Here is a 27,623-nt window from a genome sequence, read left to right on the forward strand (position 1 = left end):
ATCATCTGTCTACTAGTAAATGATTTGAGATGTTTCCCACTGATCGAATGTATGTATTTTTAAAGTATTTGTTCATATTTTTGTGTACTGGTGTTTTTCCTCCAAGCATGTCTGGGCATGCATGCCTGGTGCCAAAGAAGAGGGCATCAGATCCCCTGGGACCATAGTTACAGACAGTTGTGAGCTGTCACGTGGGTGCTGGGAATCAAACCTGGGTCCTCTGGAAAGGTAGCCAGTGCTCTTAACTGCTGAGCCATCTCTCTAACCCCTGATGGAGTATCTCATTCAAGTACCACAGAAAAGGCATTTTTTTTTTTTTTTTTTTTTTGGCTTTTTTTCGAGACAGGGTTTCTCTGTGTAGCTTTGCGCCTTTCCTGGAACTTGCTTTGGAGACCAGCCTGGCCTCGAACTCACAGAGATCCACCTGGCTCTGCCTCCCGAGTGCTGGGATTAAAGGTGTGCGCCACCACCGTCCGGCTCATATTGTTAATTAGAAAATGTTGACCAACTCTGTGAAAATGTTTACATAATCCTACTGAAGGAGATTCTGAGGTCATGCATTCCTGAAAGGTGAGTGTTGAAATATGAAAGGCTTTGAGAGATAGGCAGAAATGGAAATCTTTTTCCCTGAAGAATAACTAAGAAATGATGTTCTTGGCATTTCTTTGCGTAGCCAGGGCAATAAAGAGACACGTAAGTTGAGGTGCTTTCCACCATAGCATCTTCCTGTCTTCATTGTCCTCTCTGCCACAAGAGGAGAAGCGAAGGTGGGCTCACTGAACCCTCTTAAGATCCTGGCCAAGGGAAGGTGGGCTCACTGAACACTCTTAAGATCCTGGCCAAGCGAAGGTGGGCTCACTCAACCCTCTTAAGTTCCTGGCCCAGGATTTGTTCCCATTTCCTCTGATTCAAACCTTCTGGCTCAGTGGTTAAGAGCATGCACTGTTCTTGGAGAGGACCTCAGTTCTAGTCCCAGCGCCCACATCAGGAAGCTCACAACAACCTGAAACTCCAACTCCAGGGGATCTGACAGTCCTTTGACCTTCTCAGACACATAAGTAAATTAATAACAAAACTTCTCTGCTGTAGTTTGTAGAAAAGACTGGTAAGTACTACCAGACAGACAACATTCACCTTATTCTAGCTCTGTTTTGGAAAAAAAAAAATTGGTTTCCCTCTGTATTAGCTAAAGAGGAACAGATTTAAAGTAAGGCCATCTTGAGACTACTCCTAAGACCTGAATGCTGGGCATGGCCTTGAAGGCAGGTGCATTCTCTTTGGCCAATGGCTGACACTAATGTTAGGTCTAATCTACTAAGAAAATGACCTGCTGTCTTAACTTCCCCAGTGGACTAGAGCCAAAGCAGAACCAAGGGATTGGAGAAGTACTACTGTTTTAGCTGTTTTTGTATACTGAACTACGGCCTTTCACATTTCAGGACGAAGGGAAAGACAGCCGAGATTTGGGTGCCATGAAAGCATGGAAGGACCGTTCGAGTAGGGATGATAATCAGAAAGAGATGCCTTTGAGATTAGGCTGTGACAAAGAGGATAAAAGAGTACCTTAGAGGATGTACAAACCTCAGAGTGATTCTTAGGAACCTGGAATTGGTTCTAAGGCAAAAGGAAAAGGCAGAATCAGAGACGTTAAACAAGGAAGATGAGACCAAGCAAGGCAGATACATGAATGTTGCACACGCACCACACACACCTGTGCACATATAACTTCTGTTTCCAGAAGACATAGAAGAAAAATTCCCAGCTACATATACTCTAGAAATGATTGGCTGGGAGTACGTGGTCCCCAGTTCACCATTTTTCAAGTAATTGTAAATTGAAAACAGTCACTTAGTAGATTTACAGCTCAGCTTTCTCAGTTACAAATTAGGGACAACTAGTAGTAACTGCTTCATTGGATTGAATATCAAATAGGTAATTCATAGAAAATGTTCAGCAGTATGGCTGGCACCCTTCATATACCATGCATTCTGGCAATTATTGTTTGGCAGTAATTAAATTAATTCAGGCATTTTCTGAATGCCTACTGTATGCCAGACATTCTGCTGGATTGAATAAGGTAGATCTTGTCTTCAAAGTGTAGAAAAGATATATGTTATATATTACATTAATAAATGACTTATGCAAGTCACTATAATACAACCCAAAGTAGCAGTCTTGGAGTGAGCGGACAGCTGTTCATTCTTCCTCAGCAGTCAGGAAGGATGAGAAGTGAGCTGGAACAATTTGACTCCAGTTTAATCCTGCAGGTTAAAAACAAAACAGAAGAACCGATAAAAGGGAGAGTTCAGCAAAACTGTAGAATTATCTAATGTGATTGACGAGTATAAGAAGTTAGAGAGAGGGCTGGAGAGATGGCTCAGTGGTTAAGAGCACCAACTGCTCTCCCAGAGGTCCTGAGTTCAATTCCCAGCAACCACATGGTGGCTCACAACCACCTGTAATGAGATCTGGTGCCTTCTTCTGGCCTGCAGGGACATATGCAGACAGAACACTGTATACATGATAAATAAATAAATCTTAAAAAAAAAAAAAAGTTAGAGAGGAAAGGTAGAAGCAATCTCTTCGAGCTGGACTGAAGAATTAAGAGTTCCTTCTTCAGGCCTTGGGAGAGCATCTGGCAGAGCTATATGTCAGAGCTACTAGACAGAACACAGCCCAGTGGAGGGGAGAGCCTAGGCCTCCAAGAAGCCTGCGGGGAATGAGGCCTCCAGAATCTTTAGTCTTCCTTTTCATTGACTGAGTGTGCCCCCACTATGGGTTCCATCCAGTTTTAAGTAAGGTGGGTAGCATAATGGATGGAGCAGACAAGGCCCTTCCCTTATTACTGTGGATAAACAGATGATTTTTAAGGATAACAAGTAAACAGGGCTCATAAACAAGACTGTGAGTTGTACAAGGAGTAAACATACAGGGTTATAATATAGAGTAAGGTAGTCGGGAAAGGCTTCTTTAAACCTTTGGTGGGGGGAAACAGACTAAATGCAGAGGAAGAAGACAGACATCTATTGGGTGAGGTTGGGGAGTCAATCAAAGATCTTTGAAACTCTTGAAATCATGTTCAGTGTTTGTTATGTACATGTGTATGTATTTTTCTAGAAGATAAAAGGAGAGGACTCCCATTCCTTCAGACATTAAAGAGTCAATGTATTTCAATACTTATTGAGCCTTTTGGAAATGAGTCTAGAGCCTGGTGTTCAATTAGACAATGTATTATCAACAAGCAATTAAAAAAAATCTCTCCTCAAAGCTGGACATGGTGACACATCTCCTTAATCCAAGCACTTGGCAGCTCCAGAGGCAGAGATCTCTGAATTTGGCCAGTCTGGTCTATACAGCGGGTTCTGAACTAGCCAGGGCTACAGAGAGAAACCCTGTCTCAAAACCAAATCAAACAAACCCCCTCAAATGTCATTAGTTTATTATACTGACTTTTTGTTTGTTTTTTCGAGACAGAGTTTCTCTGTGTAGTTTTGGTGCCTGTCCTGGATCTACACCAGGCTGGCCTCGAACTCACCGAGCTCTACCTGGCTCTGCCTCCCCGAGTGCTGGGATTAAAGGCATGTGCCACCACCGCCCGGCTTATACTGACATTTTTAGTAATCATTTACTTATCTATAGAGAGTGGCTCTTAAAATTTTTCCTTATACCCAGCTGTTCTGGGAAAAGGCATTTATATGTATATAAGTTCAATTATAGTGTATATAATATATATTCTTTTTCTCTTTTCCACTTAATTTGTGGAGGTAGCAAGAGATGCTCATTTGGGGTTACAAATCTGGTCTCTTACAATATAAATGTATCCTAGACTGGAAAAAAAAATAGAGGTGGGCTTGGGATATTATTTGAACAGATGTTGGAATGGAGGTCTGTGGGCCAGGACCTGGGTACCACAGGCCTACTGGCCACTGCAAGAGTCCTCATCCCCACCCCGAGAAGGCCTGTGGAGCCTCACCAGGGCCAAGAGGGCTCAGGGGCCGCTAGGAAGCCCAGAACCTTGGGAAGGAAAGCAATGGAGGAAGGCCCAGGGAGGCCCTTTACAAAGGGCCTAAAAAGTCCCAGAAATTGTAAGGAGGCCTGAGAAGGACCAGGAGTGATCTAAAAGACCCCAGAAGTTTCCCAGAGGGCTAAGAAGGACTAGCAAAGGATCTTGGGGAAGAAACAGGGGGCCCCAAAGGGGTGGGGCACTGATGTCAGGTTGGCTGGACCATTGGCAGGGCTGAGGGGGCTTGGGGCAGCGCCACCGCAGGCTGGCAGCGTCCCGGCGACCCCAAGAGGCTCGGGCCTGGGTGGAACGTGGAGCTCCGAGGTAGTTGCCGGGCGACGCGTCCTCCCGCGGCCCGGCCCGGCCTGGCCTGGCCCGGGTGCGACCCCGCCGGGGGCGCCCGCGGCTCGCAGCCGCCGCTCTCCCTGTCCTCCCGCCGCAGGAAGGCCGAGGCGCAGCCGGCGCCTGCCGAGCTCTTCGCGCAGCACAAGGAGGCACCTGCACCCGGGGCTGGAGGCGAGGAAGACAACGGCGGCCAGGACACGTGGGTCTTCGAGGTGAACAAGTAAGAGCCCATCCCCCCACCCCTCGAAGGACTCCCCGATGTCCTGGGCCACGAAGCCCCGTGGAGTGAAGGGTGACCTTCCCCGCCCACGGGAAGCTAAGGCTGCAGACAGAAGGTCTCCTCCAGCCCTTCCTCCCGGTGTGGTGCCTTACTGGGGGACACACATCTGAGTGATCCCAATGGCGCCCCTACTTCTTAGGAGCCTGCTGCTTTCTGCATTTTTCAGCCCCAGAGTCCCGCATGTATAGTGCAGTGGATCAGGTTGGTTCATAAGCTACCTGAACTATACATATTTCCCGGAGACAACACTTTGTTAAACCGTTAGCAGATCTATTGGCTACTGCAGTGGTTTGTAACTTTTCTGATTATCCAGACCTTAGTTTAAAGCGACTGCAGTAACATATAGCTCTCTATCTAATATGTTTACCTTCAATACTACTGGGGCATTTTAGACACCAAATAGTTTGGTATTGGAAAACGCCTGGCCCTCTGAGCCTTTTAGTGAAATATGCATGGGATTCTTGCCCTGCCTATGTGGAAAGGTTTGCTTTCAGGCGTGGCACATTTTGTTTTGAATGACTAAAAGCAGGCTTGGAATCTGTTTTTAAATTTGAGATAACTCACTGTATTTGTTTTTTTCCCCAATTGTCTTATATTTTCTTATCTGATATCTAACCTTTGGATCTCATTTCCTAATATCCGGTCATCTAGATGTTGCCATTTATTTTGTCTGCCTGGTCCAGTTTGCCACTGTTTCTAATGTTACACCTTCCCCTCTCTGCTTTCCAAGCTTTTTGTGGGTGGTAGGGTGGTGGTGCTGCCGGGATTAGAACCCAAGGTCTTTGACATTGAGCTGCACTTCCAGCCCTTCTAAGCATTTTTCTTAACAAAACAGTCTTCTTTATATATAAATGAAAAACCTTCCCCTAAGTCTGCCTGTTCTACAAACGTACAGGACTTCAAGGGGACAGAAGAACAGCTCCAACAAAATGGGAAGGAAAAACGACGAGATCTGTGGCACCAACCTTCTTGTGTCGAGCGTCTCTCAGGAGGTATGGCAGCGCTGTTGAATTCGAGACTTTGGATGGCAGGGGCAGGGTTCCAGAGTCCTACTGTGGTGATAACTCTGCTTTTGCTCTTTGAGCAGTTTCTGCTGAGCTTTCCCCTTATCGAATTTTGATCATCAAGTGAAAAACAAAACAACCAACCAAAAACCCAGTTTAAACAAATGGAAATAATCTCATTAAGGATGGGACTTGTTATTAATTAGGCAATGCCCTCCCTATTTTATCCCATGTATTTTTGTTACACATCAGTAAAGGTGTTTGGGATACCAAAAACAGAGCCAAGCCCCAACCCTAGAGAAACTGGCAGTCTTTACCATTTGGTATGTTGGTTCCATATACAAACAGCTCAGTTGCCTCAATATCTCTTTCCCATTTCAACATAAGGATATGGTTTTCTCACATGAGATATTCCAGACACCACTGTTCCAGGAATATGTAGCCCAAAGAAGCTTGAGCATCCACTGTGCTCTTTTCAAAATGCCAATAGCTGGTTCTCACCTTCATCTTTTTAAAGGGAAATGATATTCTTTATTTTTATGGATATATGTGTTTCGCCTGCATGTATGTCTGTTCACATGCATCCATTGCCTAGGGAGGTCAGAAGAGGGTGTCAGATCCCCAGGACTAGGGTGACAGACAATTGTGAGTTAGGAGTTAAACTCAGGTCCTCAGGAAGGGCAGTCAGTTCTCTTAACCCGGAGTCACCTTACAGGTCCCTTGCTCTCATCTTCCTGAATTAGAATTTGTAGTGGTTTTTGTTTGTTTGTTTTTGTTTTTTTCCCAGTGCTTAAGACAAAATACAAACCTTAAGCATGTTACTCGAGTGCTCCGAACCCCTCAATTGCTTTTTTGAAAGCCCCCTGTTCTGGTGATTCTCATGGAGACTGGCCTTATTTAGATTACTCAAGACAGTAGAAAACTATTAATGTTGTTTTCAGAATCCTTAAAGATGGATAATCTACAGCCTCCTTTACACACCCATGTACCCACCCTATCAGGAGAAACCTCTCTGGGGGTAAATAAAATCTTCACATTGCAGTGAAGCGAGTTTCTTCTTCCACAGTACAAAGATGCTACCTAGTAATGCCTAACATGTCATTTGCTTAGAGACTCACCAACGAAAGTTTTTCTCAGCTAAAGCGCCTCCCCACTCTTTTCCAGAAGGAAGTATTGGAATCACCTTCTACACTCGCCCCAGTTTTCTCCCAGAATATCTGCCCAATAGTAGATATTGGTACTTTCCACTTATTTTTGGCTTTCTTTGTAATATTTTCTATGTGTTTCCTAATACCTGAAATCCAGAATAAGCCGTGAGCTGCTTAGTATTGAGTGTAACCCAGGATTGGAGCTTTTCTGTGGTTGATGGAAGAAGCTGTGAGCTGTCAGGTCTGGCACTCAGTACACAATGCTTGATTGATGAGCCATCACATACTGATGAGCCAGAGACACACTGATGAGGATGTTTCATTGTATTTTAAAAATCAGTATTGAAAACCCATGTACCACTCTTTTTAACAAAACCACATATTGTAGGTGCCTTTCCATTTCCCGCCAAACAAGCTGGTAATGGTTCGGTAAGAGGAGGCCGCACACTCACTCCCCAGAGATGTGCTTGCTGACCACCTGCCTCTGCAGAGGAGGCAGAGGGAGCCCTCTGCAGCCTTTACCCAGAGAAGATGTAAAGTGGTATACCCGGGCTTTTCAACACCAATACAAACTTTATCCTTTAAAATGAATATTGTTTTAGAATCTCTCTCCATGGAACTTGGATTCAGAAGAACCCCTTGCTGACAATGAAAACCTTCCGCTTGGAAAGGATGGTCCGGCAGGTAGTGAGAAGCCCTGCATGTGTATATTATACCACGAGAATTGCACAGATTAAAGGATTTAAGATTTTAACCTATTTTATAGAACTATTAATTGACATTTTTCATATATATTCTTTCAGGCAAAACTAACAAGGTAAGGATGTTTGGCTTAAAGTAACTCATAAAACATTCTACTTAAAAATTATTTGCATGCTCTTTCGAATTTTTCTCTTTCTTAAGGCTAAACTTGAAATTGTATTTCCAGAGAGTTCTTTAAACAAGTCAAGACCTTTGCCATTTTACAGAGTTATACATTGGTCATTAAGTTACTATTTTGGATGGTCTGGTAATAAAGTCCTGTAATCCCAGGTACTTGGGAGGTGAAGGTGCAGACGGATGTCTATGGTACAGTTGGTCCAGGATTTGCTTGGGCAACTTAGTGAAATGAAAAGGTAGCTGAAGCTACAACTTAGTGGGAGAGTGCTTGCTTAGCATGTATGTGCAGGGCCCTTTTCAATCCCCAGTATCACAAAAGAAAGAAAACTAAGATTTTTTACATTCACTTTTTTCAGTATAACAATGTTGTAAATTGGACTTGGCAGCAATAAATACAGTTTTCTAGTCGTTATCAAAAGGAAAGTCATGTGTGCTCTTAAAATGTCTTGAAGCATTTGAAATGGTCAATATCCTCTTTTGTGGTGGAAATAATCTTTCCCTGTACCTTTATATCAACGTGTGAAACATTTAACTGTAAAAATAATATTAGTGGTATCTAAGTCTCATTAATTAACAGTGCCAAAAACAACAGAAAGTTGGGAGTACGTTGGACTTTACTTAGAACGTGAATAGTAAACAGGGCCGTGTTGTATTCAAGTCTCCTGCTGCCTTGTAGAACCATCTGGAAACTCCGGCAGAACAGCTGGTGTTGCAGCTGACCGTCTCGGAGCATGCTCACAGTAGAGTACAGGTGCGATTTCTTCCTCACACTCTTCAGTTACTGCTGCTGAAATTCTCAAAGCTTTTAAACACTGTGTGTACTTTTTGTATTAGCAGAACAGTAACCAAGGGGTATTTCAGCTATGGAATTCTCCTGTCAATAAAGGAAGTACCTTGGACAGCAGGTAAGAAAAATATCTCCATGGTTTTTTTGCTTTGTTTTGTTTTTTTGTTTTTTTTTAAATAGGATCTAACTGTGTAGGCCTGGCTGCCCTGGAACTCTCAGAGGATTAACCCCAAGTACTGGAATTAAAGGCGTGTTCCATCAAACCTAGCGGGAAATAGATTTTTAATATTTCACTGAAATAAATTTAAATATACTCATTAACTACTTGAGATACAAAGATCAAATACTTCCAGGGAGAAAGATATCCTGTACAAATAATAGGAAATTATAGAAATTCACTCTAAATTAGCGAGTGGCTACAGACAGTAAAGACTGCTAGTGTATGTGTACTGAAGGAACCCTTCCAGTGAGACTTGAATGGTTGGAGCTGGGCTTCTTATTGGAGGGAAAGGAGATGTGGCACAAAAGTACAGTTCTCTATTCTAGGAACCACTTAGTTCCATACATATAAACTCAGCTACCTCACCTGGAAGTCTCACAGGGTAGCTCGCTGCCAGCATTCCTCTTTTGCAGGACACTGGGCGAAGGTGAAAGTTAAGAAACTTGTCCAACTCGCACATTAATGGTGGTAGACCAGGGAGTGGACATAGCTTAATTCGAGCTCACAGTCATGACAGCATATCCTCTCAGACCTTTGCTGGGTTTGAATTCTTGTTTTCAGGTTCATTTTATTGTGTGTTAGCAGCCAGACTGCTTCTTAACGATTCAGACTAGTAACATGTGATTGAGACCTTTCACTGGGCACTGCTTTGTGTCACTTTACACATGGCGTATTCCTGGTTAATGGCTATCTTGAGTTCTACTCCTCTTTACTACAAGTGTAACAATAGAGTGGCTCACCAGGGAGTGAGCATCATCCCCTGGTCAGAATACTTCCTGCATGAACCCCAGTGTAGAGCTTGCCTAATGTCCAAGCTTGAAGGGACAACCAAGACACAGGGAATTGGAGGGACTAGTCCTAATGGAATGGCGGAGCTGAAGGAGATAGGAAAGCCTACTTTTACCAGAAAGAACTCTGCTGGGAACAAGGATTTCAGGCTAGAGGTCAAATGAAGGGCACTGCATTTTATCAGAGCAAGCACAAATGTGGCAGCATGGTGCAATGGTTAAGACACAGCATGAAGTTCCACATCTCACAGATGTGTGAGTTAGCCACTCTCTATCAGTGAATTCGGAAATTAAAGAATGTGGTGAGGAGTAACCAGAAGAATGTGTTTATTACATTCTTAGGAGTTTGGTATCAATGAAGTAGGTTACTAGTCTTTCTCCTCAGTCTATTTATCAATAAGTAAAGAAAGTGGTGATGTAACAATAACTTACCTTCAGTTTGGAGAAGTGTTTACAGTTCAGCCTGAAGAAAGTCCTGCTTCTCGGAGCAGCCCTGGCTGAGATGCGCTCTGGGAAGATGCCCTCGCCATGCTGCCCTCTCCCTAGCGCCAAAGGCTTCCCCTCTGATGTTCTTCTCTCCTACTGTACTACCTGGGCTCCTTCCTCTCTGTTAATAATCATAGATTTCAAACGTTTTTCCTGTGGTGTTTCAAAGGCAAGGTAGCTTTTCCAGTATTCCCAGCTAAGTGCCCATTTTAATCACTTTTTCTACAAGTGAAAGTATTTTTCAGAGACTTAGATTGATATTTTTATTAAATGTTGAACCTAAAAGAACTAAGAAGGCTTTGAGACTGTCAAGAAGGTGCATGAAATCTTTCAATGTTAGTATTTCTAATTATCCCCCCCCACCCCGTGTGTGTGTGTGTGTGTGTGTGTGTGTGTGTGTGTGTGTGTGTGTCTGTGTGTGTGTGTGTGTGTGTGTGTGTCTGTCTGTCTGTCTGTCTGTCTGTCACTGCTGTCCAGGCTAGACTCAAACACTTAGGCTCAAGCTGTCTGAATGCCTTCATTTCCCAAGTAGCTAGGTCTGCAGGTGGGTGTTGCTGCTTCCTGCTCTCCAGCTGTCTTTAAAATAAGCAAACATACAAACAACAAAACCAAACCTGACTAAAAACTCAATGTTCTGTGGTTTGGCTCCACCCACCCCCGTTTAATTGTGGGCTTAATTGTGCTTGCACAAAGAGTTGCCCACCAGTTTTTTAATGTATACCTTAAGACATTTATGTAGTTGCATCTAATTCAAGTATACTTGGAAACTAACATTTTAGAGGTAGCTACATACATGAGTGCTATTGGGAACTAAACATTAACCTGTCTTTGATAAAGGTTACTAATATTATTTTTAACATCTATGAGTATTTTGCCTGCGTGTATGTATGTGTGCCATATGGATGCCTAGTGTCCATGAAGAGGGCATTGGATCCACTGGAACTAGAATTATCAATGATTGTGAGCCACTGTGTGGGAGCTGGGAACTGAGAACCCAGTGCTCTTAATTGCCCAGTCATCTCTCCAACCTCATCATTTAATAGCATTTTAATTCTAGTCAACAAGCCTCTAGTTAATGAAGTTTCTTTTTAAGGGAATTTAAAAACTCTTCAGTGGAAACTGGCTTCAGTGCATCCAACAGTCCCAGGCTCTTCACCCTAAACCACTCATTAACAAGTATTCCGGGTTTGACAGCCAGCAAGCAAGTCAGTCCTTATCCTGGCCAGTCAGTGCCAGCAGGGCTCTGCTGGCCCTATGCCGATGGAGACTTTCTTAAGGATAGAAATGAGTTTCGTCTTAACTCATGCTCAACTATGGAAAACAACAATGGTGACTCTTTATCCGTTTCAAATTGGAATTTCAAATACAGAAACAGCAGTGTGGAAGAAAATGTCACAGATGAAAGTGACTTATCAGAAAATGAGAAAATGAACGACTCTTTACTCAGCTATTTTAAAAAGATGGACCTGAACTTAAAGCCAGAAACAATAGACCACGTGGAGAGATCTTTCCCAGAGGAAGCCAACGGAATGTCTGCATATGCTGACTTTCTCCCTGCTCCTTTCAACACTCTGGACTTACACAAATTTGCCCTCTCAAAGTGTGAAAACTGGAAGGCAGTCATCGACCCTCCAGAAAGCTCCATTGAGCGGTTAATAATTCGTTTATTGGAACTGGAAAGATTACAACATATGACCATCCAAAAAGAGAAGCCGAGGCTACAAAGCACTTTCTACAGCTCCATGTTTTCAATGGCAGAACGGCCTGCTTCCTCTAAAGCCATCGCACTGAAAGGCAGGCCACCCAAGTTTCCTGACACGCTGACTCTACAGACCTCTAGTGCAGAGAAAAGTCGAGACAAGAGAAAAAACAGTTCCGGTTCTGGCAAGTCAGAACAAAATGTTTCCAAATGGAACTGGAGCAGTGCTGGCAAATGTAAGTTGAACTCTAGACCGTTGCTAAGATGTTCATCCACTGCAAAACAGTGTGTTGCTGCTCACGAGGACTTGAAGAATTCCAAAAGCTCCATTTTAAATCCTTGCCAGGAACTCCCACCCAAGCCTACTACTACCCAAGCAACCCAGCCACTGGCTAAAGTAGTCTCAACAAAATGTCTCCCACCAAGGTCCCCGGTGCCAGTGTCTCCCATACCCCTGTCTTTTCCTGAAAATCCAAAGGAAGAAACTAAGGTGCCAAAGACCAAAAGGAAACTTCACCGAAAAAGCATACTACTGAATAGGCCTTTCTACATTCAGAAGCAAAACTGCTTATCGCCTTCACTTATAGCCAGGGGTAAGTGCTCACCCACTGACCAAAAATAGCTTCCATACATCTCAATGTAAGTAAATTTATTCCATGAAACCCATCAAAAATATGGTTTATCATTGAGAAACAGGTATTAGAAATAAAAACCACCTCACCCATAAAAACATAAATCCTTGATATGATATGGGGTAGAGCTCATGACATCACTGCTATATCTAGACAGTCAAGGGCTTCCTCACTGACGTATTGACAATCTTTTGTATGTTGTACTTCAAAAAAATGTCTCACTTAGTAAAGCAAATTATTCAGAAGACCGTTTTTTTTTGTGATTGTTTTCTAATATGATTCCATTATCAATAAATGGTACAGTTAACTCCGTTGCAGTTATGACTGTCTTATTCTAATACATAGTCAGGTAAGAGTTGCAGCTCCCTGAAGTGATTTTTCTTAGTTCTTCCTGTAAGTGTTACAGATCTGAAGGGGGAGGTATCCTGGCAACTGGGAGCCAAGGAATATCACAAAGTCACACTGCACAACAAACCTCACCTAAGAGATTTATTGGGGAAGACAGAGGAGGGTGGCTGCCTCTGCTAGAGAGAAGCATCCCAGAACTGAGCAGGAGGCAGGCTTTATATAGGATTTCTTGGGAGAAGAACTTTCTAGGGTGGCCTAGGATTGGTGGGATTTTATTGCCTGATCTTGGGGCAAGCTCAGGGATTGGGATTTTGTAGCCTGATCTTGGGCTTTTTCCTCTGTAGGGTGGAGCTTTGCCACCCGCATCTCAAGGGTCTGGGTCCAGCCATTATAGTGCTTCGAGTGTTCTGTGGGCAAAGCCTGGTGGTTGGAGGTCCTCAGGGGTGAGGAATGTAGGCCACTTGAGTGGCCAGGCCCCACCCCCTACGCCACCTCTGTTTTTGTTTACTGTTGATAAATAATCAGGAGTTGGAAAAGGGTGTGACATTAACATTAGATTACTTCCTGCTGAATGGGGACATTAAAGACCTTGGGCAGCTGGATCTTCACCATCAAGGTAATATCAGGGAGTTGCAGGCCTCTGGCTCCACAGGTAAGGGGCAGAAATCCGATAATAGCAACTGATTAAAAGTCTGGTTAGAAATCTTTTGGATCTGTTGTTGAAAAAATCTAGAGAAGAAGTTTGGAAGGCAGGGTGTGACTAGTAGGATTAAGAAAAGGGGTAGCAGCGGGGGTTAAGAAGGGAAGCATCCAATTCCATATTAGATTGTCAATGATCCACCGGCCAGAGGCACTGAACTGTTTCTTACAGTTTTTGGAGATCTGTCTGGAGTTGTCAGATGTTGTCTTTTACTATACCTGACTGACTGACATAGAAGCAACATTCCTCGCTGAGGAAGAGACAAAGACCACCTTTCTATGTTATTAGTATATCTAATCCTTGCCAATTTGGTAGTTCGGCCGTGAGTCTATTTGGCCTTGGAGGGTAAGGACGGTTTGAGCCACCCACTGGAGATCCTGGATGAACTTAGAGGAAACCGGAGGTAAACAGCTAGGGAAGGCGTCAGTCCTGCTGTTCCAGTGGTGACACCAGTGGTGACACCCAGGACTGCTAGAAAGGGTAGGACTTGAACCACTCATTTGTCATTCTGTGCCACTATAACCCTGTGATGGAGTCAGCAAGGGTTCTTCACCGGGTACCATGCCTAGTTTTGGAAAAAGGAACACCAGCGCACACGTCCCAGACCACCCACGGGGTAGGCAGTGGTAAACTTGAAGCATTGTAAATGTTTGGGCATAGAGGCTGTGTGGTAGATTAAGGGTTAAAGTATTATTGCAATCTGCGGGATCCAGTGTGCCCACAAAGCATGTTCCTGAGGAGTTAAAGCAGACTGTGATACCAAAGAGAGGGGTGTGGGACCCCCATCCCGATGGGGATACAGCAGCTCAGATGGCGGCCAGCCACATGTGTCCTTAAGATTACCTATGTATAGATTTTGTTTGTTTGCTTTTTGTTTTTTGGAGACAGGGTTTCTCTGTGTAGTTTTGGTGCCTGTCCTGGATCTCGCTCTGTAGACCAGGCTGATCTTGAACTCACAGAGATCTGCCTGGCTCAGCCTCTTGAGTGCTGGGATTAAAGGCGTGTGCCACCACTGCCCAGTCTATGTATAGATTTTTAAGTATCAACCCTGGTGTTATGAATTTTAAGTTAATTCTTGCTAAAGACTTTACAGATTTTTAATTATACACAGTATGCTTGCAAATCTTGAGGTACAGAAAGTTTACATAAGAGTCTTACAAATCTTGAGATAAAATTTATACGTTAGCAAAAATTAAGAGTTAAACCAAAACCAAGAGTATGAGATGAGTAGCAACAGTCCCCACTGGGAGTAGTTTATCCCTTTATTTTGTTTTGCTCTCCTTTCTCTGTCACACAGTCACGTGGCTCGCTTGACATGGGACAGAGACTTTGGAGGAAACCTTTTAACAAGCATGCTTGGGTCTAGAGGAGAGAAGCCATACCCAAATTCCAGAGCCAGCTTTTAATTGAAATGGGACAGCATAAAACAGTCTAATGCCATCATATCTAAAAGACACCTGAATCCCTGTAAAACTGAATCCAGTAAGCTGAGAACAAAGAAGGCTTAGAGATAGGAAGTTTCTGACCCGACTATAGAGGGCAGATGCCGCAGGAAACCACCAGTCAGCGAGGAGTAAGGAGTATGTACTGGGTGTGTCCAAGCCGCAGGGGGCCTACTCCTTTGCTTTTTCCTCCTCCTGATCAGTCAGGCTCATGGCTTTCTCTTTGAACAAACTTGCGGATCCATCAATGGTAAGTTATAAGACATAACGTTTAAAATGAGGGGTGGGGGACCAGACAATAACAAGGCTTGGAGTGGAAAAAAGAGGAGGTTTGACCTTATGGATGGGGAATCTCTTTCCATTTCCCCAATTGCTTGATGTACGTGTAAAGGTCCGAGTAATATTGGAATCTATAGTGCTGTCTCAGTGCGGCTCAGACCACCAGGTGGGGCACAGGCACCAGGAGCGCCTATCTGAGTCACAGTACCAATGTGTTACAGCTCTGAAGGGAAGGAAAGGTATCCTGGCAGTCAGAAGCCAGGGAATACCACACCCCAAACCCCACACAAATTTTTTTTTTGGAAAAAACACAGGATGGCTGCCTATGCTCCAGAGAGAAGCAGCCCAGAACTAAGCAGGAGGCAGGCCTTACATAGGGTTTCTTGGGGTGGGATGGGGGGGTGGAGCTTTCCAGGGTAGCCTGGGATTGGTGGGATTTTGTGGCCTGATCTTGGGGCAAGCTCAGGGATTGGTAGGATTTCCAGCTCCACTTGGCTGCCTGCACCTAGAGGGGCTGGATCCAGCTGTTCTGGACATTCGAGAATTCTGAGGGGTGAGGCCTGACAGTTGGAGGTCCTCTGGTCTCTCACTTGCACCTTGAAGGGCTTACACTTCCTAACCTCAGCACCTTTCCCCTTTCCTTCCTCATCTCCACAAACCTCTCTCTCCTCAGCCTTCCAGCATTTGTTTGGCTCTACGGAGCTGTTATTTGGGGGCTAAGACGGCCTGATGACTTCAGTTTGATTCCTGGAACCCCCATTTGAAGGCGAGAACCTGGAAGTCCTCTGATGCCACATGGGCATTCCATAACATAGCAACAACAGCAATGATAGAAGTCATTTGCTTAGTCAACATGCCAGATCCTCAACAGGCATAGTGGTCCAGCATTTTGACACTGACACCTACCCTTGGCTGCAGCCTGCAGGCCATATATTGGACTTGCTGGAAAGTTCCCACTTCCCTGGCCCTTCTGTCATAGACACGATAGTAGTATCACTTTTCTTTCAAGCCCAAGTACAGGCCTATGTGTGAAATAACCCTTTTCTACATAGACCTTATAGCTTTAAAATACTGCAGGAAAATGGATGATCACAGTCCACAGAGCAACCAAAAATACTTCGTTGCTAAACTCCCCCGCCCCCAGCTCTGGGTGCTTGTATTAGCTGATGCATAGAAACTGCACAGCTAAAACGTAACTCATGACCTGTCAAGAGACATGATATTTATTGAATCTAAGAATAAGGAAAACAAGTAGAGTCCTGGCTTCAGCAGCAAGCTTCCTGAAGTAGAGAAGTTTGGGGAGTGGGATCCATGAAGATGTTCTATTATTATCCAAGCAACTTGAGAAATGTGAATGTTTGATGTAATGATATTGCATCAAGGTCAGGATGTCTGTGAGGAGGGGTATCGTGCTGTGATTTTAAGTAGATGTTTGATGAATTCCAATTAATGCTTTTTTTTGTTTGTTTCATTTTCATTTTTGTTTTTTGAGATGATAGGGTTTCTCTGTGCAGCTTTGCACCGTTCCTGGAAATCACTATAGCCCAGGCTGGCCTTGAACTCAGAGATCCGCTTGGCTCTGCCTCCCAAACGCTGGGATTAAAGGTGTGCACCACCACCGCCTGGCCTCAATTAGCTTTTCTAAACACTGGAAAGTAACACATAATTAGTACTTCAGATACTACCAAAGATACCAAATGAAGTAAAAGGCATACCTCACCTCTACACATTGCTATATGTAAATACAGCTCTTCTTTGTGTATTATTTTCCTAAATGAATTCCTAAATGATTCCAAGGAATCCTGGAACTGGAATGGGTGATTCAAACTTATGAAGAAAGTTAGCTGTTGCTTGTTTGTATTTATTACTTGTTTGTATTTATTATTTACCATTAGTCAAGGAGTAAGGTTCAAATACTTTTAAAATGCAGACTACAGGTCACAGAAAGCATGCCTAGTTTTTAGGTTAATGTCAAAGAATTTTCTGTAACAATTATTATTCAAAGATGCTTAGTAACAGTCCTTCATAGAATGAAAAAATAAGACATATATTTTCATTCATTTCGTGATTCCCATCTATCTTGACTCTTATCAGTCCTGAACCTTTACTCACCAGTGCTTTTATTCATTATTTTACCTTTAATTACCTGGCCTTCATTCCCTCACTTTTAGGTTCATAATATAATCTGTATAAGATCTTTAGGAATCAACATCCATTTTTAATTTACTATCTCATCCTGATATTTATTATGAAATTGACAAATGATAATCATGGACTTGGTACCATGACAGCAACAACTTATTTTGAGAATTTAAACCCAAATCCTATGGAATTACAGCTCTAACATTTAGACAGTTCTTCATCTCTCTACTTCACTTTTGGGACCTACCTGCAAAGGAGATGGTAAACATCACAAGCATTAGGTTAATGAGATCCAACCAGGCTAACTTCAACTCTACCTGCCACTTAGCTAGTTAACCCAGCTAAGATCAACACACTCTTCCACAACTCCAATCCTGTTTTGCATGTGCTACAGACTCATACTTGTTGCATATACCTTGTTTTTAAAAGCTATAAATGTTTCTTTAAATGAGTGAGCAGAATTGAGGGGTAAGAAGGTCTAATAGGTCTAGCTTTCACACTGCAATGAACCAAGGAATGAAACTCACTAAGAGAAAACCAGAGAAGGAACATGAATATAACACCCTGGTATTCTGTACCTAATACTCTGAAAACATTTTCACGTTTGTGAGTAAAATCAGCCTACTTTCTAAGCCTACAGGTTTTAAGTTGGACATTCCCCTCCATATCTTCCCATCATTATGACTCACAGGGTACATTTAAGTCTCCTAAGAACTTTGTGTATATGGTTCATGTGTGTACATACATGTGAAGGCCAAAATCTGATGCTGGGTGTCTGTCACTATTTCTGAGGCAGCGTCTGATTCTATAAGATAGTCTGGCTAGCAAGTCCAGAGTATCCCATTTCTGTCCTCTCAACACTAAGTTACAGGCAAAAACCACAACGCCCAGCTTTTATGTGGGTCCTCATGTTTGCAAGGCAAACTAAGCCATTTCCCTAGGCTCCTCTTCTGAGAGTTTGTTATGTAAAGATTCCCATTTAACTTTACAATGGAGCAGAGGTTCTTTACAAAACACACCTACCACTAGTGAAACAGGCATGGTGTCTATAAAGAAAACGCCAGTAGACAATATGGTAGCAATAGGCACACTTTATTAAGCTTCCTATTAAGTTGTTGGGGATCATTTGCTGCCACAGCGCAAGTTATAACTCGAATGGTATCACGAACAATTAGGATACACATCAAGCATTTTCTGAGAGCAGCTTCTGTATCTTGATCACTAAATGGAATGGTTCTTCAGAACAGTCCCTTACCCTATATACAGAAGAAGAGAAAGTAAGGATGCCACAGTGGTATTTCAATGTAACCAACAAAACAAAACAAAAACAAAACACATTTTATAGTAAACTTTGCATACATCATTGACATGTAAAAATTACAAATGAATTTGCAGTGAACATTTGTATAAGAACATTGCATGTAGGAGAATAAATTCATGCTGAATATATTATGGCCACAGAACAATACTAAAAAACATTAGAGTCCAACTGCTAATGGTGTCATAAGAAAGGAAATATACTATATAATCACATCTCACTATATAATCTCATCCCCTAAATGCTTAACCTAAATTTTACATGTGATTCTTTTGTTTCATTTCAGAGTCTATTTCTACCTATGCAGGTAGAGTAGACTAGAAGAAATGCAAACCTAGGGCCAAAATGAGAATACTACATTTCACTAAATCTGCCATACAATAAAATATGTATTTTCTATTCCAAAAATGTCCTGAGTATTTAGTTTCATTAGAAAAAAAAGGTGGTAACTACAATGGCAACATATAAGTCACGTTATTATTATTATTATTATCATTTTAAACAAAATAGCTGAGAAGGTAGCCACTGGGAATGAAGAAACAGAACGCTGTTATGTTAATCAGGATTTTAGTGTAAATACAAATATGGGGAGGTTGCTGTTTACAATGCTGCTCCTGTTCAGAACCATTGAACTCGAGGGAGTTTCTGATAGTCCCCGAGAACAAAGTCTGGCAAGAGACCTAACATCTATAATGGATGCTTCCTGTCTTTCCCTCCTCTAACCTTAGATGATCACATTATACTTAAAAGTTTTCTGGACACTCTTCAAGGTGTGTGCATACACTGCCCAGAATAAGGGTTTTAATGTTAGAAGATCTTTGGATTAACTGCCCGTGTATAATGATTACATGAATATCCATGTATCTTGGTATTCTTTACTTCCTAAAAAAAAACAAACAAACAAAACTTGGCTTTAAAATTTTTCTAAAAGACAAAATAGTTTTATGAACCTCAAGTCTGATAATCACTTGTCATTTTTTTCTGTAAAGTATGAAAGCCTAAAGTTCAAGACATTTATGTGAAAACTATTCAGCTATTCAGAAACATGAACACAGATTTGTTAAATAGGATCATTCACCAAATGACCTCAACCTAACAGAGGTCCTAAACAACTGCAAACCTCCACCTCAGCAAAGTTACCACCAGCTCAAGTAGAATGGAGTGTGTACCTAATCCGGTTTACAGAGTTCCTTTGGGAACAGCACCCCCTTTCTCACCTCCCCCACGTCTGCTATTACTATTTTAAGTCTCTGGTATTAAAAGGCTGGTTACAAAGGACTAAGAGAAAGAACAGCTAATAAAGGAGTCAAATAGCATATTAGAATCTTAGACTATTCATACAATTTAGGTACCAGCTTAAGCTAAAGAATTAAAAGGGAAGGGGGCGTTCATATTGGCCAGGTAGGCCTTGAATTCCAAATCTTTCTTGCTCCACTTCCCCAGTGCTGAGATTACAGGTGTGGCCACTACCCCCAAACTGAAGATTACTTTCAAATGTACACTAACTTGGCAGCTTTTGTTTTCTTAGTGATCTTTGGGACCTAATCCTGACAACCACAAAATGTGGGCTTTTTATATGACTAACCCTGACTTTTATTTAGAGGAAGGGAGTAGCTGCAGCACATGTGATAAAACAAGCACTTTACAGATGAGCACAACAGCACTACTACTCTAAGTACCACAGCAAGGAAACCTAGATTATAATGCCGAAACTAAAAAGGAAACACACACTAAATGAGAACTGAAAAGATCTTTTATGAGACAGAAACCTTGGCTCATGTCTTCCGGCTGTCATCATCTTCCACTGAGCTGCACCTAAAACACAAAGAACAAGTAACAAGCAACTTTGTTTTTTTTAAAGAGCAGGCAATAGCTTTGAAGGCATAAGATGAATTGTTTCTAGTGGAAATTAACTTTTTAAATAACTATACAACGATGCCATGAAAAGCACCAGAAGCAAAGCATTAACTGAGTGAAAACAACTACAAGACTTGAATATGCAGCATACCAGCACCAAAATAAATTAAGTCATGGTGGGAAAATCACTACTCAGATCATTAAGGTGGATGCTGCACTGTGACGCCTTATTTAAAAGGCCTCACTCTACCTGCAGATGAAAATCACCTTGTATGTATTTTAGTAAGGCTAACCATGAAGAGACGGTGTAGGTTCATAGGTGGCTTATTATCTCATCTACCACCTTCCTGGCTGTGTAGTTCATTTCATGTCTTTAAATGGAGCATAACCCACCAGGAGAATGCTGCTACTCTGATATTCCATTCTTGAATGCACCAAAATGTGCATGCTTGTTGTAATTAGGTGCCTGGGTGAATAAAAAAATCCCATTTACAATGTAAAAATATTATTTAAACCCCAAAATTTTATTGTTCTCCATAATCCTCAGGGAGATAAGCAGTAAGTTTACCCACTCCCAAACAAAAGATTACATAGGATTTTGAAAATTCTCTTCTACCATATTAAAATACAAATTCCTTTGTGTTGCAAAACCAAGCTGATTTACATGATTTTGTTTTAAATTGTTGCTAAATGTTTATCTACACATGCTGTCAGAAATAACCTTGTTAAGAAGGTGGAGCTGGTGTCTCAGCAAATCAGACCCCTTGGAGAAGGCGTCGAATGGCCTGTGCCCCGTTTTCCTTTTCTCTTTCCGCACCATCAAAAGGAAAAGTGAGAAAATAGCAGAAACATTAGTTAAATCCTGAGTTATACCCCATAACCTACAGGAATAACCTCACTACACTGAAAGCTGACAAAATTTGCAGGACTTTTTAACTGGATGAAGTAATTAAGACCCTAATTATTAAAAAAAAATTTACAAATCAGGCTAGACTGAGTTATATCTTTAGAGATAACACTTTCAGGAGAAAAACAACGACTTTTTTAAAACTATTTACAGTTTACCTGACTTACCAGCACTGAAGACAAAATATTTTAAAAATGGCTACAAATGCCTTGTTCACAAAAGACTTTATTATCTAGTGATGCATACTGAGAACATACAGAAATCTGCATGGTCCACTTCCCATGCAGTAGAACAATGTTCACTTTACAGTAAGTGAGTGTCAACTGTTTATGCAATAGACAACACTTTAAAGTCACATTTTAAAGAAAAGCTTCATTTACAAAAGAAATAAAAGGTAAAGAAGCAATTACCGCTTTTAAAAAGCAGCTGCTTTGTTCAAGAGTGGAAGGTTTATGCCTGTATTGAAAGACAACATGATCACAAATAATGCAAACAATGAACAAATGAAAAACACTTTTACCATAAAGCAGTACACTTTCAAAATGACATACAAATAGTTAAAAATCTCATTATGTTGTCTATCTTTTAAATATGAGGACTTTCAGAAGGAGGCCTCAACATTTTAATCAGTAAATGAAAACTATGCAGTTTCTATGTCACTAAGAACTGTATTTAACAAAATGTATATAAAGTCTATAGCAAGTTGATTAAAAAAAAAAAGTAAAGTTAATAAGAAACAGTACACTGAAGGCGCTCTACCCATCAAGCGCATACGCTTCCAATTTTAAATGTGATGAACAGAACAGAAACTGTAACTATGCCACAGTTGTGATGCCAAAAAATAAAACAAGATCAGTTATCACACATGCAGGAAATTCTGCCACAAAGCTATCCCTCATTTTCAATTACTCCAATAAAATAACATCTTAAAACACTGGTGATGTTGATGGTTTAGCTTACCTTCAGTGTACTGAATGTTGTACACAACCTGCTTTAAAAGAGGAGACATCCCTGCAGGCAGGCTCAAGAAGGAACAGACTCCCTTCGGCACTGACTACACCAAGGGCATGCTGCTGTGGCCTGCACACACACACCTAGGAAAATGTGAATATAAACAGCATTTATGCTGGCCATTGTATCTGAAGACCAAAATGAAGCCAAGTCTGCTAAAAACAAATCAACCACCCAGCACTGCTACTCATAACAGATGCTTTTGTCTTTTATGTGAACTGCAACCATATACATTAGCACTGTAATTTTGTGCAGTCTTGGCAATTAAAACATTTCTACAGTGAAATTTCACATAAGACACAAAACAGATTAACTAACATTTCTAAAAGAAATATCACCCTTGGTGTTAATTCAAATATATCATGCTTCCTCAAATTTGCTGCAGAAATATTTATAAGTTTATATACATTAATAATAAACTGCTGTGAAATTTCTTCAGTCTTTGTATTTAATTACTCAAACCCTTGGAGTTTCTTCATCTCATTTAAATTTTTTCCTGGATGAATGCATGCTGCAGGGCCTGGTTGATGCTAATTCGCTTAGCCGGGTCCAACATTAGGATCTGGTCCAACAAGTCCTTTAGCTGGTGTACTTTTTTACGTTGATCTTCAGGAAGTCGCTGGCACCCAATCAAGTCAGCCAACAGGTCCTTAGTTGGATTAATGGTGCTCATGACAGTAACTTTCTCCTAAAAATAATTTTTACAATGCATAGCTCTAAATAGGTTACATGTATGTAAATCAGACTTTGTTTGTCTATCAAAATATTAATATATAAACGAAAATACTTATGATCAATCATGGTTTTTCTGTAGTTTTATCCTGCATAGCTTTTCAAGGAGCAATCAAGAAACTTTAATGGAAAAAAACCCCAATTAGCCATGAAAACGCAGTGAGCATCTGCTGCCTAATGTGCTCTCTCTGGTCTTATTTTCAATGGCAAGAGACAGTCTGATCCAGGTCAATACCAGGACATGTTACTCAGTGCTCTGACAAAGCAAGGGCTCAGTATTACAGATCAAAAATCAGCTATTACTATAGATTTTTAGAAAGGCTGATATGGAAAATTTATTTCAGCAATACTGGATAAGTGTGTTTAGGAGAGGAAGTAACTCAGGATATGATTCAGCTCATGGAAGTCTGTGAGCAAAGGCACTAAGGTCTGCCTAAACCAGTGTGCTTCTGGCCAAGAGTGGACTCGCAGGGAGAAGAAAAATGCCAAAGGCAGAGTTCATGGAGAACGTGGCTTGTAACTCTGCAAAACTCAAAATATAGAAAGTGTCCTCCAACAGCAACATAGAAGACACATGCAAGCCCTATCAAGGGATCTAAGTGAGAGGTGGCAAGGGCCTAAATATGGACTATTATCACCTTAGAGAAATGTTTGAAGTCCCTTCACTGTTTTCATAGCCTGAGGTGCTTTATTCAGGAATTAATAGCAAAAAGGAATGGCATACTTTGTTGTCATTTTAAAAATAATCACAACTCCACGCACCACAAAGAACTCAATTCATGAATAATAAAGCACACAGCATTGGGGATTTAGTGAGTGGTAGAGCACTTACCTAATAAATGTGAAACCTCATCTCGATCCCCACAGTGAAAAGACAAAATAGCAACAACTATAGCACACTTAAGCCAGACTTACCCTCTCTGTTACTTTATCAACCTCTATGTACATGAAGTTCAGATTTTGGTCAAAATGTTGGTCTTTGAATACACCTTTCCGAATCATCTACAAAATAGTGGGGGGGGGGGCGGGGAGAAGGCTTTAAAACTAATACAAAGCAGCCTGGCACACTACCAACTCTATGTAATAATTCACACAAACGTATTATTTAAGACTCTCTTGCTGAGCCTTTGCACCCAGAACCAAGAGCGCTAGGAAGTCTGCCATGCTTAGCTACCTTCTCTTCTGACCAGCACATTCTCTTCCATGCTAACTAACTCATGTGCCGCTCTTTCCATTCTTTTTCTTTCATTCACTGTCTCATGGTTGCAATTCTTTCTCACCAGCAAGGGTGTCCTCCTCCTGTTAGTGAAAAGGGAGTTCCCTTTGATAGCTCTTGGCTGATTAGAACCATTAACTGGAAGCCCCAAACAAGAAAGGAGCTAAGGCGTCACAAAAGCCACCCACCCACATAAATCTCTAAGAGCTTTACTTTACAAGCTACAGTCTAGGTGACAAAGTGTTAGGAGTCTTTAAGTCTATAGGAAGGAACTTAACCTACTTTATTTGGCATCTTTCCTTTGAGGTCCATTGCGAGCTTCAACATATGGTTATTAGTTTTGCCAGGAAATAAGATTTTTCCAGTATAGAGTTCATATAAGGTGCAACCTACAGACCACATATCGATACCATAGTCATAGCTTTTTCCTATAACTGAAAAAAAAAATGAAGGTTTTAGCACATGAGGATAAGAATGAATGACTCCTTAACTTTTATTTTCAGTAATGGGGCACTACACCTTAGCTTGGACTAACCACATCCACAATGTCTCAGTTTAGTTTCATGTTCTTTCCCACTAATTCTTAAGAGAGATACTTTAAAAAAAAATAAAACAAGAAACAAAAAGAGCAAAACAAAAAATGCCAACAGGTTTAAAAACAGGGGCAGGAGAGGAACTGGATGCCTTCCTTCTCTTTCACCTTTCACCTTTGCTGGAGGTGCTAGTCAACCTCAACCCAGGCAAGAGGAAGAGAAAACCAAAGGTCCCACACAATCCATAAACGTGATAATCAGACCTTGATCAATCAAGAGCAGTCTTCTAAAGTCGAGGTTTTCCACAACTGTTTTGCTACTCTTGCTCGACATGATCAAGACTCCTGCCACAACTACCTTCATTCCACCTGAGGAGGATGAACTTGCTATGGTTCCCTTCCTCATGAATGAACTCGTGCAGCTGCTGAAGTGCGATGGAAAACAGTGCTTAGACATGACACACGCTGCTTCCACCACAGAGGATGGCCCAGGTCCAAGAACACTCTGAGGAACTTACTGATCTCCGGAGCACGGTAAAATCTACTGACAAGGTAAGGTGTTATGTCATTATCTGCAACATGCGAAGCCGATCCAAAATCGCAAAGCTTTAAAATGGTTTTGGATTCATTAACCTGCAAAACATTTTTTTTAAAGGAAATTCAATTCATGCCAGGAATAATTAGGTAAATTAAAATTGTCTTTTTAAATTTATATTAATCTCAATACTGAGAACAAAAATCACTCATTTAAAAACTCCTTTTGTATTATGCAAGTTCCTAATTATGAAAAGGTGTTCTTAAAATATTTTATTACAACTAGTAAGACTTTTTTTGTCCAGTAAGGAAACATGGGGGAACACCAGGTACATTTAACTTTACTTAATGATATTTAACATAGAGTTGGGTAATGAGATAAAAAAAAAAAAATTCATTTCAAGAGGCAAACCATTTCTAAGCTTCCCTTGCCTACCTAAGGTCAAGAGTTACTCTCTAAAAGAGCAGGAGAATGTTTATTAGTAGGAAAAAAAATTTACTGAGTCAACTAGTAGTTGCCAGAAAATTACAATGACAATGAAACTAAATACTAAAATGATTCTTCATCTGGCTACCTGGTTTACATCATCTTAAACTCTGTAATCACTTTAAGTATGAAAAATACCAAATCCCTCAGGTATAAGTATTAGTGAAGAAATGTTAAACGTATCTGACAAAACTGATAAACATGAACTGTATTGGACATCTGTTCTTGTTTCCTTGGTAAATACTTCCACATACACAGTAATAGTGACATCTGCTGAGAAAGGCTGGAGCTGCTCCCATGACTGTTGCCACTCATGATCAGAAGCATGTTCAGGATTAACAAGTGAAGATAATTCATACTCCAGAGTCCCTTCCCCCCTTCAAAAGAGACACATACAAATTCTGAGTTGGGACTTGAACTTGGCCTACTATTCCCATCCCCACGACAATTAAGTTTAATGAGCTCTACTCTCTGGGGGAGGGGGAGTTATTATCACAAAGTGTAATTAATGCACCAGACTGGACTGTCACTGGGACCCGCAGAAGTGAGCTATAATAAACAGCTTCTTCCCCACAGCCCAAGACAGTCTCTATGTAGCTCAGGATGGCCTGGAACTCACTTATATAGACCAGACTGGCCTTGAACTCACGAAGTCTGCTTGCCATTGCCTCCAAGTGCTGAGACTAAAGGTGTGAGCCACCAAGCTCAGCCAAACACAAATTAGTTTGAACTATAACACAACATGAACACCATTTTTTTTTTACTCTGGAGACCAGCAGAAAGTTATTTTAAAACGGTAAACACTTTTATATATATATATAAAACAACAACAACAACAAAACAATCCAGCTACTAAAAAAGATGTAACACCCAGAAAACACATGGAACCATGTACCAGGGGAACTTCTGAGCTGTCTACAATGCATTCAATGGTAGCAGGGCTGTCTACACTCACTCAGACAGTGGGGTTTTTAGCTGGAGTTAGGTATAATGCAGGGGCCTTATATATGCTAAACATACAGTACTGTACCACACCCTCATCACAGGCCCCCCCCTTTAGTTTGCTATACAACTTCTAGTCCTTATAAGGAATGCTGTACATCAATCAAATTGTGGCTAAAAGCATTGGATTGTCAGGAATGAAATCAGTTCTAGGTGTTCCCTGAGATTTTTTTTCCTTTTCAAGAAGAAATATTTAGTTCCCAAATTTCATGTGAAAATCAAAACTAACATTAAAAGGAAAAAAAAAGTGCTAAAAAACAAAAAGCTTGGACACTGCCAAACATCTTTAACTGTCACAGTAATAGAGGTATTTGTTGTATAACTGTCTTCTAAATCACAGGTGTTTATTTGATATGTAATTTTTTTAAAAGAACAATCTGAAGTAAAAAAGTATAAAGTTGGCTACTGAATTTTATAATCCACTTACAATATACCATTTCACCAATTTCTCAGCAATCTCATCCCTAAGTTATATTAGACATACAATATGATATATAAAACACAAACCAATTATCAAGGTGGAATATGCACCATTAGTAATGTAACAGATTGGAAGGAATTATTTTAAGATAGATGGTATGTGTGTGTGCCTTAGTGGGTGAGATGCTGGCTTTACAAGAGGACCAGAGTTCGATGGGAGTGGTGGTGGGCACCTGTACTGTCAGCACTAGGATGGTGGACACAAGACACTCCCAGAGGCTCCCTGGCTGACTAACCTAGCTAATGGGTAAGCTCCAGATTCAGTGAGAGACTGCCTTGAAAAAATAAGGTAGGGAACAATAGAGAAAAGACATTCTATGGTGACCTTTAGCCTCTACATGCTTACACATGGGCACAAGCACCCT

General features: G+C 41.3%; 2 protein-coding genes across 20 annotated transcripts in view; one reads left to right on the plus strand and one right to left on the minus strand.

Annotated features, from left to right (window-relative positions):
* The first annotated feature begins 4,350 nt into the window (after window positions 1–4,350).
* Window positions 4,351–12,582, plus strand: Fam217a (family with sequence similarity 217 member A). 6 transcript variants are annotated; one of them, XM_037205808.1, is made up of 7 exons: window positions 4,351–4,568; window positions 5,524–5,620; window positions 7,383–7,464; window positions 7,584–7,597; window positions 8,336–8,410; window positions 8,494–8,564; window positions 11,310–12,582. In XM_037205808.1, the coding sequence occupies exons 2-7, from the start codon at window positions 5,558–5,560 to the stop codon at window positions 12,259–12,261; spliced, it is 1,257 nt and encodes a 418-aa protein (XP_037061703.1). In that variant the 5' UTR covers window positions 4,351–4,568; window positions 5,524–5,557; the 3' UTR covers window positions 12,262–12,582. The 6 variants fall into 6 exon arrangements, with proteins under 6 accessions (XP_037061703.1, XP_037061704.1, XP_037061700.1 ...); XM_037205809.1 differs by having other exon boundaries at window positions 8,497–8,564; XM_037205805.1 differs by having other exon boundaries at window positions 4,352–4,568; window positions 11,034–12,582.
* A 5,673-nt stretch (window positions 12,583–18,255) lies between these two features.
* The window catches only part of Prpf4b (pre-mRNA processing factor 4B), a 33,177-nt gene continuing 23,809 nt past the window's right edge, over window positions 18,256–27,623 (minus strand). The window contains exons 12-20 of one of the 14 annotated variants that reach the window (XM_037205821.1): window positions 25,274–25,388; window positions 24,506–24,657; window positions 23,923–24,009; window positions 22,683–22,963; window positions 22,225–22,358; window positions 21,675–21,720; window positions 21,079–21,164; window positions 20,270–20,315; window positions 18,256–18,438 (exon numbers count right to left, since the gene is read on the minus strand). In XM_037205821.1, the coding sequence (XP_037061716.1) occupies window positions 22,760–22,963; window positions 23,923–24,009; window positions 24,506–24,657; window positions 25,274–25,388 (558 nt within the window). In that variant the 3' untranslated portion in view covers window positions 18,256–18,438; window positions 20,270–20,315; window positions 21,079–21,164; ... (1 more) ...; window positions 22,225–22,358; window positions 22,683–22,759. Of the gene's footprint in view, window positions 19,383–20,269; window positions 20,316–20,650; window positions 21,165–21,674; window positions 21,721–22,224; window positions 22,964–23,922; window positions 24,010–24,505; window positions 24,658–25,019; window positions 25,181–25,273; window positions 25,389–26,030; window positions 26,154–27,623 lie in introns of those variants that run through there. The other 13 variants (XM_037205820.1, XM_037205813.1, XM_037205817.1 and 10 more) reach the window with 13 other exon arrangements.

Source organism: Peromyscus leucopus, chromosome 5 (genome assembly GCF_004664715.2).
Source record: "Peromyscus leucopus breed LL Stock chromosome 5, UCI_PerLeu_2.1, whole genome shotgun sequence".
Classification (NCBI taxonomy): domain Eukaryota; kingdom Metazoa; phylum Chordata; class Mammalia; order Rodentia; family Cricetidae; genus Peromyscus; species Peromyscus leucopus.

What these genes read in the sequence shown, in the direction of transcription:
- Fam217a (XM_037205805.1), top strand. Translation starts at nt 5,558, where the DNA reads ATGGGAAGGAAAAACGACGAGATCTGTGGCACCAACCTTCTTGTGTCG. An exon ending in TGTCGAGCGTCTCTCAGGAG is followed by an intron (nt 5,621 to 7,382) that starts GTATGGCAGCGC and finishes ATATTGTTTTAG; the next exon opens with AATCTCTCTCCATGGAACTT. An exon ending in ATGCTCACAGTAGAGTACAG is followed by an intron (nt 8,411 to 8,493) that starts GTGCGATTTCTT and finishes TTTTTGTATTAG; the next exon opens with CAGAACAGTAACCAAGGGGT.